The 18411-nt window shown below is 32.6% G+C and overlaps 1 protein-coding gene across 1 annotated transcript; it reads left to right on the forward strand.

Moving 5' to 3' along the window:
* Window positions 1–203: 203 nt before the first annotated feature.
* On the forward strand, window positions 204–17459 carry LOC111049887 (asparagine synthetase [glutamine-hydrolyzing]). Its single transcript, XM_039422719.1, is given in 11 exon segments — window positions 204–447; window positions 4622–4756; window positions 5677–5802; window positions 7237–7474; window positions 8499–8675; window positions 9593–9771; window positions 10891–10957; window positions 10960–11067; window positions 14573–14762; window positions 15391–15534; window positions 16779–17459. Coding segments are annotated over 10 exon segments (1491 nt in total). The 5' UTR covers window positions 204–447; window positions 4622–4630; the 3' UTR covers window positions 16915–17459.
* Window positions 17460–18411: the final 952 nt, after the last annotated feature.

Raw genomic sequence — 18411 nt, forward strand, 5'->3', positions numbered from 1 at the left:
TTAGTTTACTTAATGAACAGAACTAATTATTGATAATCGTATCATTCCCTCGAATAAGAGCTGTAAAAATCGAAAATAATAAAAAATCTTCATATCGCCTTGAAATGAACAGTTTCCAATAGTTATATCACAATAAATAAGAGAAGATTGTTTAGAGGTTGGTACTCTTGTTTATTTATGCTTCGAAAATGTGGTGGCAAAGACGGCAACTTCCATGTGTCTCTGAATTTTGTACAGCTGGAGCCAGCATTTGTTTTTAGGTTAGAAAAATGATTAAACATTGATAAAAAATTATTCAATCATTAGTGATAAGCCACGTTTAAACACGTGATCATATTCTGCATTGGGCATTATCATGAGTCTTTAAATCCAGTTAATGCTTTGTTTCAAATTTCACTCTTGTAGAAGCCGCATGCATTGATGCTTGTTATTTGGGATACTAAAATAGTAAGTAGGCCTAATACATTTTTTGCTTCTCTTTGTTGACATTAAAAATTGCATCCTCAAAGCTCTAATGATTGAATTTTATTGTTTCATTTATCATTATAATTAGAATCACATCTAGACAAGATAAAAAATTATATCCATTTGAGAGACATTTGACAAACATTTTGGTACATTTTGCATACTAAAGCTGCGCTTACACCAAAGCTTATTACAAAATCTCATCAAAAACTCTTATCCATATCTCAGTTTACCTGCGCACTGTGTGTTTCAATTAAGTTATTACTAAATTTAGTGACTCAAGATTGTTTTAGATTAAAGCAAAATAAAAAGCTGCGTTTACACCGGAGTTATAATAACACAAGTTTTTAACATTTTTGTTATTAACTGATGTTAATTACAAAAGTCAATAACATCATGTTAAGTTTGCGTTGATAACATGAGTTATTAATAAAAAGTTGTCAACTTGACTGAATCGCAAAAAATTTCTTAAGAAAAGTTGATAACTCGTGTTTTTAACAGTAAATTCCTTGTTATTAACAAGATTTATGTTATCCATCTAGAGTCGGTAAAGATCAAAGGAAATGTGCTATGTTAATAACAAAAGCCTTTTTTATCGCATTAACTTTTGTTAATAACAGGTAACTATCTTCCCCGCAACCCCCTCGCCAGCAATCCCTACCCTACAACTATACAGCTGTTCCCTAATAACTACAGCTGCAGACGAAACACGTCACAGAGTTATTATTATTAACTTTTGTTGATAACAAAACTAGCAGCCAAAAGAAAATATTATTAACTTATGTTGAAAACTTTTGTTTTAAATTCTGGTGTAAACGCATTATAAGTTATTTACATTAGATCAGTGATGAAGATCATTATGTTAATGATCACACATTTTATTCCAACTGTTATATCATATGAAGAATACTCGTCTCGTTAAATGAAATCATATGGCAGTCAATTATATTGATAACAATATCTTGTTAATAACAAGGAATTTTCTGTTAGAAACATGAGTTACTAACATTTGTCAAGAGAAATTTTTGACGATTCAGTCAAGTTAATAACTTTTTGTTAATAACTCGTGTTATTAACTCCGGTGTAAACACAGCTTAAGACTACATGCTAATCCATTTCACTAATTTTAATGTATTGACAATAATTACACTTACTACAATAATATTTGAGACTATGTAGTAATTTTAAAATCAGATCAACTCAGAAAACTTTACTGAAAGTGACTTTCCTAATTGACTTTCCTAATTTCATGTACCAAGTGGTCATTCTTCTAATGGGTGTAGAAGATCCATGAATTTCAACTTATCTGAGCAGAAGCTATCAAATTAATAACAGACCCAACACCTTGAGCCCTTAACTCAATCAAGATTTATTGATAAATATTATAGCAAAGAGATAAGCTATTTTCTCTGACACCCCACTGTAATTATAGGCCTATGAATTGCCAATTTGAAATCATATTATATACAATATTTCTTCACAATTTCCACAAGGATTGACATTTTGACATAAACATTCAAATGTTTTTGTATTTGAGAATTAAATATTCAATTAAATTTTTCTTTCGTATGTGACCAGTGTACTTGATGGATAGAAATTGTCATTAAATAAAACACATAAGTTAAAATATTTATACTTGTCTTAAGATAGCCGATCAAAGAGGCAGACAAAGCTTACAATCTCCTTCTCATTCATGGAATAGAGAGGGAGGTTAATCAGTTTTTCTCGGAGCACTTTCTTTAAAACTTTTTCATCCAACTCTCGCACCAGCAGTGGAAGTCTATTGAAAATGTTTAATGCGCGCATTGGATAGCAGGTGTGCAGCTTAGCCAATCTAGAGTAGGGAAGGTCAATGTTGACTCGCCTTCTTGTTGAGTAGTTGTGGATCTGGCCTCTTGCTTGGAGTGTGTGAAGTTGGTCTTTCAGAAGCACAAGGGTGCTCAGCACATATTTACTGAAGACAGTAAGTATCCCCAGCTTCCTGAACAGCGGGCGACAATGCTCCAAGTATGGTGATTATGTTAAAATGGGAACTACTTCTACAGAAGAATTCTCTGACATCCACTTACATGACCTCAAAGTGCAATCCCATAGTTGATGTGTCTGAAACAGACTATGGTATGCAGTAACAAGTTTATCCTTTGGAACATGACTTCTCAATTTTCATATCATATATGTTACTTTGGAGAGTCGTTTACATATCATATCGATGTGCTGGTCCCATGTTAGTGATGAGGCTACCATGAACCCAAGGATCTTGACCTCTGGCTTACCAAAAGGAGGACCATGCCTCAGGGTGCACAGAACATTTTGTGTCTTCTCTCCATTCATACACTGTTTGCTTGCTCTAAACCATGTGCTCGCCTCCTCCAATAGCTCAGCAGCCAATTGTGGATCTTCATCCTGTGCAATGAGAGTTATGTCGTCAGCAAACAGCAAGGCTTTCTAATAGTAATAATTGTATTGTACCTAGTACCTTGTAGTTCACGGTCATCTGAAATATCTCAATTCCATCAACGAGCTTAATCTAGCCAGCAGTTCACTTTGCAATGGGTTGTATTAACTGATTGATTGTAGCTGAAACTAAGGATCACTTCGCTGTAAATTCGAAAAATTAACTTTTCAACATCAAATAATATGAGTTACAATGGTTACATAAAAACGAGACCTTGAACTCCGCGCTGTACAATGTAGGAATGATCAGCAGATTCAAGGTATTTGATCTCGGTTGGTGCAGTGCTTTATGATGATTTATGCTTAAATTAGATGAAAACGCAATCCAACCTGTCTTGCTGATATTGGTGGAAGGAAGGTACTTCAAGATAATTGTGACAATATCAATAATTGCAATGAGTTCTTTAGGAAATTTATGCTCCCTATAAAAATTGGTGAAGGTTTCAATTAAGTAAACATTTAAAATTACTCTCGAGCAAAAATAAACAAGAATCCTCTTCAAGGATCAAATCATCTCAACTATTCACGTTCTCTTGAGTCTTTTTAGATTCATCTCTTGAAAAGGGAAACAGAAAGTGAATATATTAAAAATCCATTCGACAAAAAAAATGATAACTCAGATAGACATAAGCATTCTCCTACCAATGTAATTTATTTCTTTCCAAACAAGTTTTTGGGGTTTATAGTTGAAATACGTGAAATATCACGTGCTAAAGCAATAGAATGAATGAAAGCATTTCATGATTCGATGCTACAAAGTAACTTTATACTTATTTTATACGTAATGCTATAGCTACAAAATAATATCGAATAACCAATTTCTATTATTATCGATGGCATTAAACTTGACACCTTAATCAAAGACATGTTGATATTATTATCAATGGCATTAAACTTGACGTCTCAATCAAAGACATGTTTACCATCCAAGCAAATACAATACTGTATTTTAAACTGAGGTCATAGGTGACTATAGCTATATTTTTTATGGTTGATAAAATGGTAGACATTTAATCAGTCATATAAAAAAATTAGCTAACAATAATTTATTGGAAAATCCTTGCTTCTCTTAGTTTCAAACAAAAATGGTAAGAGAAAAAGCTGTCTATATTAAGAAGATAAAATATGATATTGTCAAACATAATTACATCCCATTCAGTATTAATTTTAATGGTACAATTTTTCTTCTTATATTTTATAAAATATAAATTAATGTAAAATATAAGCTTTTCGATCCGTCAAAGATTTTTAAAAAATAAGTTTATTAATAAATTTTACACACATTCTTTAAATTTGTTGTTTTTTCGTGAAATATTAAATTATTGGAAAATTATTCAAAACTGAGTTGACTATTTAGGGTGAATTTATAATGCTCGTAATTGGTTTGCCATTTCTCGTCCAATACAGTAGGCTATTGAATAAATTTTATGTCATAGTTTAAATTGAAAAAACTTCATGATCTATCATCATTTTTTAAATGCGTCTAAGAATTAGTTACATTAAATAATGGATTTTTATTGGATTAAATTCAATGCATGAGAAGCAGCTACTTGAGTAATTTCCGAGCATTCATTGGAAATTTGTTATGTTGGAGAATCCAAGAGTGATTGGAGTTTATAGAGTCAAGAGTGAAAGAGTTTTCAACAAAACTTCAAGTTGATATAATTAAATAAGTTGATGTGTACAATTTGCTATTTTTCAGACATAAAGCATGTGCGGAATCTGGGCATTATTTGGAATCGAGAGCAAATCGATTGCTCACTGCGATGACTCCTTTTTCAAGATAAAACACCGTGGTCCGGACGCATGGCGTGTTCAGCATGATCAAGAAGTTAAGGTAACTCTCTTTCATTTATCCAACTAACACCCAATTAAGGCCATCACACACCAAGCGTAGCATAGCTAGAAATACGTCTTCGGAAGACATAGCCGACGTATCCCCTAATGTTGGTCAATCTGTCACACCAAATTAGCGTAGATTTAACATTGGGAGATATGACGGCTACGAACAATCTTCTCACGAAGACGGTTCCTAGATATGCTCCATAGGTGGGTAATGGTCTCAAATATAAAAAGATGTAAAGCAGTGTAGATCTATCACATCTCATTCTGTATTGTTATATCACATTTCAGTAGCTAAAATGATAATTTTAACTGTCCAATAAAGTGCTGTGAATCCTGATTACATGTCTTTACTAATTGTTCAAATTAATTTACAATACTAATCTACTTCTCCATGGTATCGTTAAAAAAATTTAATATTGTGAAGTCTAGCGTTACGTATATTTACGATTGGTAAATGTATCACTTTTTATTCTCGATTATTCATTTTTTAAATATTTTATTTAATTCAATCAGTTTGGATGCATTAAATATGGTCATTATTGCACATTTGTGTAAAGGCTATTGCCACATAACACTTAGAAGTATGGAGTCTCATAGTATGGAGCCTTTTCAGATACCATGATACAATTGATTGACTTGAACTTACAAATAATAAAACATGTCGAGGAATCTGCCACTATTCAATTTTATCTACTGAGACAACTCACGGTTACTTCTTATGAGTCCCCTCAACAATTACAGTATTATAGTGTACAATTATTAAAACGAAATAGAAACTTCAATCCACAACAATAGTTGTATAGAAGTAATATTCTAAAAAAATTTCTGAGAGTAAATTAAGAATAAACGTCATTATTGTGGGGTTTTCTCTGTACATTGCAATGGTTTTATCAAATGTTTATGAATTTGCAGGACGGCTTCCTTGGGTTTGTTAGGTTGACAATTATTGACAGCACATATGGCATGCAGCCACTGGTTCTGCATCAAGCCCCGCATTTGTCTGTAATTTGCAACGGAGAGCTGTACAACCACAAAGCTGTAAGTTGAAATTAAAAATTAGTGCATGATATTTTGTAATTATGATACTCTTGTTTTGAGACAAAATGGTTAAAATAAATTCATAGGTACATCAAATGCATTCTTTGTGTTGGAATTTGTTTACCAACACCACTTGTCACGGTACATGAAGAAACAGCTGCAGAACAAGTTTGGTTTGAGTTCTCTTGATCAACTTACACAACTATAATAATAACAGTATGTATTTAATGGTGGGGAGTCCCTGACGGAAGTACAACTTCGCCTAAATATATAATTTATATCGTCAATGGGCCTTACGACGGTTTTAATATTATCTTGTACCGACAGTTTAACGAGCCCATCCGATTGAATGGTCCACCAAGAGTGGTCTGGTTAAAATTTTTTGTTTATTTCCGGGTTTGAACCCTGGACACCAAGGCTGCTACGCCTACGCAAGCCACTAGACCACGGATCACTCCTACATTACATAATAATCGAACACTAACTGAAATAGATGTTACCGTGAAATTGTTATTTTCAACTAAATACATCGAAGATGGGTGGTTAATCGTGTCATTATTTAGCCCGGACAACCTCACATTGAGTTTTGTTTCGACCGAACCGTCCATCAAGTCGATTTTCTGTTGAAGAACACATATTTATTTGAATGGTGGTGAAACTAAAATTATCAACGTATTATCAATGAATGATATTTATATTATATTTATATTTTTATATATTTGTTTTGACCGAACCGTCCATCAAGTCGATTTTCTGTTGAAGAACACATATTTATTTGAATGGTGGTGAAACTAAAATTATTAACTTATAACCAATGAATGATATTTATATTTTATTCATTTATTATATATATTTTTCTATATTTGTTTTGACTTAGTCGATTCTCTGTTGAAGAACACATATTTATTTGAATGGTGGTGAAAATAAAATTATCAACTTATTATCAATGAATGATATTTATATATTATATTCATATTTTTCTCCTAAAAATTATTAGATTGGTCAGAAAATATATACTATACTACAACATAGATCTCTAACAATGTTGGATTGACCGTAGGGTAGTGTATAAAGCGCTTGTGTATTAGCCTAGAGATTTGTTTGATCCCAGTTATGACAAAACGTTTTTAGCCTAGTCACTTCCGTTTTCATATCGGCACATTAAATAAATCGGTCCATCTGAACACAGCCTTGATGCCATTCACTGCGAAACTAATGTGAGGTTCACTTTAAACTTCAGTGTTGGTTGAATGAGCAGCATTAATAATACTTATTAAAAGAAGAATACTGTCAGTAAGAAGTGAATCTCACGGTATGTTGGACCTTTCGCAGGGGTCCACCACAGACAAAAACACTTCCTGATTCATTAATGTTGAACACTTTTTTAAATGTTCAAAACAAGTAACTCTATTGTTGTTTATTGAATATTTTCAGCTGGGAGAGCAGTTCGGCTTCGACTATGAGACAAAAGGTGACATAGAATGCATTCTACAGTTGTACAATGCTTATGGGATCGAGAAGGTGGTGGAGAATTTGGATGGTGTGTTTGCGTTTGTGTTGGTGGACAAGCGAGCGCAGAAAGTGTACGCGGGCAGAGACCCGTACGGCGTCAGGCCGCTCTTCCGGTTGGTCGCTGACGACGGAGTGCTCGGATTCTCATCAGAAGCCAAAGGTAAAGTAATAATGGCCTTTAATAATACGAGGCTAAGTCAATATGATTTCCAGCTTTACTGTGTTGTGTGAATTGGGGTTAGGTTTAGGTTTTACAGTTTTAGGGTGTGATCATATTTGATTGTCTGTATGTTCAAGTGCGCGTCAGAATGTGCATAAGCCGGAAAACAAAATCTGGAAAGAGCCATACAAACACGATGTGACTCACAACATGCAGCTGCTCACACTGAACGCAACCAGTACTTGCATGCGTTCAGTGTGAATGTTCCTATTGCTCTTTGCATTGTTTGTTTCTCATCTGCGCGCTTGGTCATGCATAACCAAGCGTGCACTTGCATGTATACGCATCCAATGTGATCACATCCTCAGGCTAAATAAAGCCTGTTGCTCCTTCCCACAAATATTATTATTATTGAACTCAATGTGACAAAATAAATATAGGTACCTTGTACATTTTTATCCCATGTTGTTCGTACTGATGTTTATTTGTGTTGAAACCTGTGCAAGTTTCAAGCTGCTAGTTTTGTTACATGACTGTAATGCTGTTTGTCAATGCCGCTTCACTTTCTACTTGCAACTAAATAAAGCATCGTTCATTGAAGAGTTTCTTGTGGTCGAAAGGTTTGAAGACTTGATTGTGCTCAGGGGCCAAAATCTTGGGCAAATTTACAGGAATAGTGTTTTATTACAATGTACTGTTTACGAATTTCGGTCCCTGATACATCTTCCGACCACAGAAAAAACAAAACGAATCACTGAAGGTTTATCTTAGTTTGTTTGAGTAATAAAAAATTAAACATAAAAATGCAGTATTTCAACTTTGTTCCATTTCTCACAACATGTTTCGACATGATAATGACTAATTTAAAAATCACATTATAAGTCGAAACATGTTATGAGAAATAAAAAAAAGTTTAAAAAAGGGTACTTTGATTCTTAATTAGTGTGTCTATTCTAAAATTACAAAAGTACCAATTACTATTGAAGTAACAATCTCTTGACTACTATTGTTTTTTATTTTTCAGGTCTTATCAACTTGGAAAATATGATCCCAAAAAGTAAATTCAAAGTCGAGCAGTATCCACCAGGTCATTACTCAGAATACAAAATCAACCCAGATGGAAAATGCACTCTGGTCAGTGAGAAGAGGTATTACACCGTCGGAATGAAGCCGAAGTTCCAGTTGTACACTAATCCTTCAAGTAAGTTACCATTTTCAAGTATATATACAGATATAATATCTAACAAGTTAACTTACTAGTTGTTATTTGAATTATATAATTTTTTAGCAATCGGTAATTCATTAGATTCTTTTTGTGTTATTAAAGTATTTTTTAAATACTAATGAGAAAATAAATCAGAAAAAATCCCTATCAACCAGTGCTAGACAAAACGGTTTCTTTTGACTCATGAATTAGAGCCAATTAGTGGAAAAATTCCATTGTTCAATGATTAATCAGTCTAGCGAAACTGATAATCTGTTCTCATGCAACAATATAGAAAATTTCCAAGTTGCCGTTGATGATCAAGGTCAGTGAAATTGACACGTTTTCTTTTGTTTCAATGATTTCATTTTCACGAACTTGAATTTGTCTCATGTTATTTCAAGCTGAACTAGTTTTCAAATTATGAAATGAAATATATTTTTAAAAACTTTTGACATAAAAAAATCAATTTTGATAATATTTTATTGTTTTTCAAGCTCTTAATGTTCTTTTATGAAATATATTATATATTATATATACTTATCTAATATTGAAACGTTGATGCTCTCAAATATAATTTTTTGCGTTCTGTTTTCAAGTTTTACTACTCTTTCAAATTTTGCATTAATTTTATTTTACCAAGAAGAATAATATTTAAATAAATTAAAGTTTCCATGAAGTACTCATTGGCCTTCGAACTATCATATATTTTTCAAATTGAACAGTTATAACCTTGGGATTATTATTGGAAATTGAATATATATCTATACTTTAAAAGATGAGTTAAGATCAAATAATTCAGCTCAATAGTTTTACTATTTTTCTTATAGAATTCATTAAAACAACCAGGATTTATTTCCCTTCGGGGACCTTGAAACGTCGTACGTATATTTAAAATGATGAATTTATTTCAGGTTTGGTGCCAAATGATATTTGCCAGAACATCAGAACTCTCCTTTGCGCTTCAGTGAGGAAACGCCTGATGTCGGAGAGACGTATCGGCTGCTTGTTGTCTGGTGGTCTTGATTCTAGCTTAATCGCCGGCATTCTTGTTCAAGAATCAAAAGCAGCTGGCATCCCATACAAAATACAGGTGAATCATACATTTCCGTAATAAATTATTCCCAAGATAATCGTCGCTCATTGATGATGCCACTATGTTCAAATAACACTGGAGGTAACTCTGATAGAGTCAGCTATGTCCCGTCTATATTTTCTATAAGATCAAAAAATGATGAGATCATGAAATCATGATATGGTTGAAAAAAATGATAAAAATCATTCATGTTATAAATCATGATAATAAAAAAATGATGAGATCTTAAAAATGATTTTTCTATAAGATCTAATATATGTAGAATGAAAACACTTCACTTGAATGGGCTACTTTTACAAATTAATAAAACAATATTGAAACTTGAAGTACCCTTTATTATTTAAAATATTTGAAATGTTTCAACTTGAAAATGACCTAAGTTATGGTCGAAACGAGTCGTTGTAATATTTTAAATAATAAAGGGTACTTCGAGTTTCAATATTGTTTTATTAATTAGATGTAGAATATATTATATTGAAAAATATACTATTATAAAAAGGACCTCAACTTCCTGAAAACCTACACAAAATTCAAATCAAATAAATTTATTTCCCAGAATTTTACTTACAGAAATGAGTTACAGTACAATGATATAAAGGAAACCCCTACAAGACTACAGGTCTGTGTATAAGGGGGACTTCGCCTTAATCTAGTTGCCAATAGCAATCATAGAAACTGTTCTCTCCTTTTGTCTATCACAATGGATGATGATGCCGTCAAAAGATAACCTTTCCGTGTCAATAAAAAAAACTGAGTTGATATTTTCAAATGTACATTATAAAAGATTTCCAATGTTGGCCTCGTAAGGGTGATGTAACATCAGGCCGGACAGAACACAATTGAAGAAAAAAAGCTCTGTTCATGTACAAAATGTCCGGTTGCGTCTGGTGTGACTGTGACGTGCTCTCATCTATTCCAACGCTGAAACCTTCCCACTCTGTTGGAGCGGCCATGATGTCAGTGTCCTCTTGGTGTAAAATCATTCCAAGTTTTCCGATTTCCCGAGTTCTATCAGCGCGTTTTGAAATGCAGAGTTCAAAGAGAATGAATTATTGTTAAGAGCAAAACAACACCGTTTCTTGTATAACCTTGTATTTCCTTTGTCTTTTTTTGCAGACATTCGCTATCGGAATGGGTGAAAGTCCAGACATTTTGGCGGCGCGGCAGGTAGCCGCTCATCTGGGCATGAGCATCATGAGATCAGCTTCTCGGCCGAAGATGTGGCCAGTGTTCTGGATGAGGTCATCTTCCACTTGGAAACTGCTGATATCACAACAATTAGGGCTTCTGTTGGTAAGCAACATCATTATAGATAACCACTGATATACTATTGTGGGATCTACTTTAAACTGACAGCATTATTTGAATGGGAAGCATTGGTTATATTGATAGAAAATGCTGACAGTTTGAAGTATCAGTATTGGTTGATTATTATTCTATTCTAAGTTAATAATATGTGAGTTGGAGAAAGAGATTATTGCATGGTCCTATTAATTTATCGATAAATAATGATACATTAATAGGACCTTCAATAATGGTCAATAAAATATCGATAAATAATAATTTTTATTAGAAAAATTTATATAACTAAATTAATTCAGTTCCGAATGATAAAAGATTTGTAAAGATTTCCTGGTCACGTATATAAAAGCTTCTAGCTTTTTTGTGAGAAGTAAAATATTGTTTGCTTCAAGTATTTGTGTCATCATCATCAGAATTTCAATGTATACACAGTGTTCTGAAAAAAGTTGCCCATAAGCCAGGGGGTGATTCCCCACATCAAAAGAAGAAAAAAGTTCTAATTAACATAGGTCCGAAAGAGAAATATGTAGAATAAGTCTATAATAGACAAACGTAACCTTAAAAAATAATCCTTATTTACATACAAAACGAATCAGAAATAGACAAAATCTGTGAGCTTTCTTTTCATGCGATTTGTATGTAATTAATTATTATTTTTGAAGGGTTCCGTTTGTTATTATAGACTTATTTTACATCTTTCTCTTCAAAATTAAATTTTTTCAAGTTCTGTGAAAAAATGTTGTGTTTATTGTACATTTAACATAGTAAATCTGCTTCAAACATTAAGAATTTTTTTCGGGGCCAAGTTTCGCTGATTTTGTCACATATCTAAAAAAATATTGTAGCTACAGGTCTGGAAATGGTTATATTCAATTTCTCAGTTCATTTTACATAAAGTATGCTAAATTCAACATCTTAATTAACAGTCAACAAATACCCGTAGGGCAGGGAACTGAAATTCAGACGAAATCTTCACTCTGTATAACTTGGTAACCAAGCATTTTCGGACCTATGTTTAATTTTAACTTTTTTTTCTTCTTTTGATGTGAGGAATCACCCCCTGGCTTATAGCACCTTTTTTCAAAACGACGTGAGAATAGAATTAGTTTTTTAAAATTAGAATTCTATAATTTAAAAGACAAACAGAACTGAGTTGTGATCTCTTGTCTCTTCTACCACCTGCGATCAACATTCAACACAAAACAGCTGATTAAACAGTGCTACCAATGATAATTGTAGAATTAGTTTACTTAATGAACAGAACTAATTATTGATAATCGTATCATTCCCTCGAATAAGAGCTGTAAAAATCGAAAATAAAAAATCTTCATATCGCCTTGAAATGAACAGTTTCCAATAGTTATATCACAATAAATAAGAGAAGATTGTTTAGAGGTTGGTACTCTTGTTTATTTATGCTTCGAAAATGTGGTGGCAAAGACGGCAACTTCCATGTGTCTCTGAATTTTGTACAGCTGGAGCCAGCATTTGTTTTTAGGTTAGAAAAATGTTTAAACATTGATAAAAAATTATTCAATCATTAGTGATAAGCCACGTTTAAACACGTGATCATATTCTGCATTGGGCATTATCATGAGTCTTTAAATCCAGTTAATGCTTTGTTTCAAATTTCACTCTTGTAGAAGCCGCATGCATTGATGCTTGTTATTTGGGATACTAAAATAGTAAGTAGGCCTAATACATTTTTGCTTCTCTTTGTTGACATAAAAATTGCATCCTCAAAGCTCTAATGATTGAATTTTATTGTTTCATTTATCATTATAATTAGAATCACATCTAGACAAGATAAAAATTATATCCATTTGAGAGACATTTGACAAACATTTTGGTACATTTTGCATACTAAAGCTGCGCTTACACCAAGCTTATTACAAAATCTCATCAAAAACTCTTATCCATATCTCAGTTTACCTGCGCACTGTGTGTTTCAATTAAGTTATTACTAAATTTAGTGACTCAAGATTGTTTTAGATTAAAGCAAAATAAAAAGCTGCGTTTACACCGGAGTTATAATAACACAAGTTTTAACATTTTTGTTATTAACTGATGTTAATTACAAAAGTCAATAACATCATGTTAAGTTTGCGTTGATAACATGAGTTATTAATAAAAAGTTGTCAACTTGACTGAATCGCAAAAAATTTCTTAAGAAAAGTTGATAACTCGTGTTTTTAACAGTAAATTCCTTGTTATTAACAAGATTTATGTTATCCATCTAGAGTCGGTAAAGATCAAAGGAAATGTGCTATGTTAATAACAAAAGCCTTTTTATCGCATTAACTTTTGTTAATAACAGGTAACTATCTTCCCCGCAACCCCCTCGCCAGCAATCCCTACCCTACAACTATACAGCTGTTCCCTAATAACTACAGCTGCAGACGAAACACGTCACAGAGTTATTATTATTAACTTTTGTTGATAACAAAACTAGCAGCCAAAAGAAAATATTATTAACTTATGTTGAAAACTTTTGTTTTAAATTCTGGTGTAAACGCATTATAAGTTATTTACATTAGATCAGTGATGAAGATCATTATGTTAATGATCACACATTTTATTCCAACTGTATATCATATGAAGAATACTCGTCTCGTTAAATGAAATCATATGGCAGTCAATATATTGATAACAATATCTTGTTAATAACAAGGATAAAACAGATTTTACTTTCGTTAAAGCTTGCGTATCTACCATGGTTTTTGATATCTTGTGTTCTATGAGGGAGTAGGTGCTTTCTCTTGATTAATAAGTTACCCTCTTTGACTGGTTTGTCTCCTATTTGACTCTTGTTAGTTTTAGCAGCTCATTGAAAATTTTCCTGAATTTGTATGGGTCAATATTTATTGTGAGTAAATAAACAACTAACAAATAATTATTGATAAAATGCATACAAATTAAAAATCCGAATACCTTTTTTTCAATTTATTACATTTCTTTTGAGTGACTCACTCGAAAATGACATACATAAGTCGTAACATGTTATAAGAAATAAAATGACCCTTTGATTTTCAATATGGGTCTGTGTCAAACAACAAGGGCCAAGCCAAACGAGGCGTTTTTTAAGTCGGCATGACATTGGGCCTACATGATATGATATATTATATAGTATATGATTCATAGACAAATATTGAATAGACAAATCTTATGCTTACAAATAATTCTGCAACTCACGAACAATCATGAAACTTGAATTCAGCAATAAAATTGATTGTATTAAAAACGTTAGTACGATCATGATATTCAGTCAAATTTCACTTACTTCAAATGAGTGAACGAATAAAGTTTTTTCAAAACTGGAAATGAGTTATCGAAAATTAAAAATCATTTGATAATAGTTTTTGTCAACCAATAATTCTGTCTTAATTGTACAATATACCGTACAAGTAATAACTATACTCCATTTCACAGGTATTCATGTATTGCTTAAAACTAATAAAAAAATAAAGTTATTAACGATACTCTAGTGGCTGAAATGTTTCTACAACTTACAGTTTAGAACTTCGAGTCCCCTTCCTCGACCAAGAATTCACACACTACTATCTGAATCTACCAGCAGAAGTAAGACAGCCCCGCGATGGCGTTGAGAAATTCCTGTTGAGGTCTGCTTTTGATAAAATGAATCTCATTCCAGACTCTATTCTATGGCGACACAAGGAAGCATTCAGGTAATTTTTCACTCGACATGTGATTCTTTTGTGGTAATACAAAATGTATAATGAATTTACAAGTTATGCGTGGAATTCATGATTTGGAATTGAATGATTTGTAATTTTGAATAATTTGACGTTGTTATTACAATTCATGTTTTTGACATAAATGATTCATATTATATAACTTACACTCTTACAGTAAGTTTATCAATTTCTTAAGGAGGTCGGAAACTTGGTTAAAATTCACATTGACAATAATTTAGTCTATAGTTATAACCATTCAACTTATTGACCTCCATATTAACGTAAGTAATGTTTGTATCCTTACTGTATCTAAATTAAAATGCAATATCTCTAGAATTTAGATATGGTTTTAGAAATTTTACATTTAGGAACTTCCGATTTCTTGCATTTGAATCTACTTTCTGATTGATTTTTCACGAAGACCAAATAATTGATTGATGATTTTGTCTTTTATACAGGCAAAAATGAGGATTCAATATGAATGCAGTGGTTTGTAAGTTATTTCATTTGTATGATTTGGGAGAGGAATATTAAAGGGTTTGTCTGTTTATGATTTTCCAACATCATTACAATGATGGATTATTTTGTAATAATGAATAAATATTTTTTTTTGTCACAGTGATGGAGTGGCGAGCATAAAGAAGTCGCTATTCCAGGTTATCCAAGAGTTCGTAGATCCCAAGGTGCCAAATGATGCTCTCAATTCTGCTGAAAAGTTGTACCCGCATTGTACTCCAAAAACGAAAGAATCTTTCTATTACAGGTGGGTAGTTTTATTGATTAAATTCTTGTATACATTTTATTGTATAAAATGTTGCTTTATCTATTGATATAATTGAATAACTTCGAAACGGTTTTATATGTCGATGTGCAACTTTCGCCATTCATTCTTTGCCTCTTTTTTCTGTTTCTCTGTGGTGCATGACCAACTTCTGATTTGAAAATAAATTCATTCATCATAGGAAGGCCATAAACAGAATAATGTAATTGGCGATAGCTCAATACTATAGTGAGGTCCACGTTATAATGACAGTATTTGATCAACTTTGGTTTTGCTATCCTTGTCTATCATTCGACATAACCGGTGGTACTATCCTTTTCTAGGTCCACAACGATGCCAATTATGTTTTTGATAGTGTAGAAATATAATTAATTAATGCAGAGAATCGGCATCGCTATTCTTCTATCTTTATCCACTGCCATTATAACGTGGACCTCACTATATCTATATCGTTACTAAAATGATTGTTGATAAGTAAAGCATATCTCAAGGACCTAGCCCTAAATCAAGATTAGTCCCCAGGAATTGAGCTGGTTTAAAACCAATAAAAATGCTATGTGACAGAGTTGTGTATGCCAAAAATGAGTATATTCTTGCGCACACCGATGCAGGGTTGCCGTTCGAGACTCAGCTGATAATCAGCCAATCGGAGAGCTGCTGGCTCGTCCTCCGCCAGTGCATAAACGCTTCATATCAATTGGCCCTTATGCGTCGAAAACGCTCGCCTTGCGCTTTTCATCATATGATTATTATATTTTCTCTATCTTACTGTATCTTTAGTCTTTACCGATACAGGTATAATCAGAGGATGAAGAGCGCAAGTCTGTATGCAACTTAACAGAATTGTGCCGCAATCATTCCGCGTCGTTGTGGATTGTCTTTGCAACATTTTAAAACTATCTATTAAATTATTCAGAATTACACAACTTACAGAAAAGTACCATAGGCTTACGCCCAAAACGGTTCCAATTCTAATTTATACAACAGTCCAATGTAGCTAAGCTATGTGTCACTTAACATTCTTCTATTACACACTCAATTTACAATTATTCAAAATACACAAAAATAATTTTAAAATTTAAAAAATACTTCTACGTGTTTAAAGAACTATGAATCAAATGGGCTACCGAATATTACACTATTGATTGTTGTAGCTGATGTTGTTTACAGCCATTACCTTTGAATCATTACGTGTTACGAATCGTAAGTGTTTATCTTTTTGACAGGAAAGTATTTGAAAAGTTCTACCACGACCAGGCTGGTTGGCTGGTGCCCTACTATTGGATGCCGAAATGGACCAATGTCTCAGACCCATCGGCGCGCTTCATTAAGCACTACGCTGCCAAAGACGATGGCAGTTAAGCATCAGGAAAAAGCTTTACACGATCAACTCTGTGCACATCAACTCATACTGTACTATTTCTTCATATATGGTGCTAACAGAGTTTCCATAACTTGAATCCAAGTTGTGTTCAATTAAGTTATGTTGCATTTTCATAGCGAGAGATTATAAAATAATAACTCGTAGTTACACTAATCTAATAAGTCGATCAATTCAATAACATTGAATTAAAAGTGATTAAGCTTTAAAAATCTGTGATTTCCGATTTCGAAACTTTTCTTAAGAAGAGAGTTTAAATGACGTCTTATAATAATGATGACTTTCATTGTACTTTTGTACAACTTGCTTTATCATCATAATCCAGTTCATGATGCAAAATTGATTTTAGTGTTCTTAGAACATGGAATTTGTAAGAATAAAATTCATCTGATTGAAAATATTATTACGTTTTTATTTGAAATATTAATTTTCAAACCTCAATTAAAAACGCTGTAAAACACAACAGATGAAGATAAAATGTGTTTGCTTCAGTAGCCGTATGTGCAATAAAATGTTGATTGCTGAATGTGATATGCTTATTTTCTGCATTCCACTCCACCTTTAGGACTAGACCATATTAAGCGTTTCTAGAGTCAGCCGGACAAGAAGCTCTCCGATTGGTTGATTGGGTTTGCCCCTGAAAAACGCTTAATGTGGTCTGGCCCTTATTGAGAAAAACTATTGAATTTCTTTGAATTATTTGAAGAGAACATCAATTAATTAAATAAAAAAGGTTGATGATTACAACAAATACAAAACATTGATTTCAATCTGACAGGTATTGCATACCGTTCAACAGGTACACTGTGTGATGAAAATAGAGGATTATGAAGAAAACCATTATAATGGAAACTTAATAAGTTTAATTATTCTATTTATGAAGTTCAATTCATATTCAAAATTAATTTTGATAAATTAACATGAATGCTTGGAGACAAATAGGAATGATGAATTCAAAGTATTTGATAAATAGTACAAGATTCCGGCAATCCTCCTTGCAAAAGGATTAGATTAGATTTCTTTATTTATGTATGCTACAATATTATTACTGGCTAAAATACACTAATTTACATTGAATTACGGTATTGCTAATTATTCAACAAATTTTACATAATATGAAAATTTAATCAATGAGAATAAATATTGAATGCAATTAGAATAACGATAATATAATATTGTGATGTAAATTCATAAATCGGCGGTGTTTCAACAAATAATTGTCGAGCACCCAATGGCTAGTGCAACCATTCCTACAATTTTGAGACAAACACCTGTCTGAACCATTCGGATCTGCAGAGAGCTTCATGGAAGCAATATCCGATATATTACCTGATGCTGAAGTGATATCTTAAACATCGAATATTGTGATGAAACAATTATTGTATGTTTTGCCATCAGTAAAACATTTTGAGAAATATCTAATGGACTTGGAGTTTTATTGACCGAACGTAGTGAGGTCTATGTTTCGACTCGATTTG

Source organism: Nilaparvata lugens, chromosome 3 (genome assembly GCF_014356525.2).
Source record: "Nilaparvata lugens isolate BPH chromosome 3, ASM1435652v1, whole genome shotgun sequence".
Classification (NCBI taxonomy): Eukaryota; Metazoa; Arthropoda; class Insecta; order Hemiptera; family Delphacidae; genus Nilaparvata; species Nilaparvata lugens.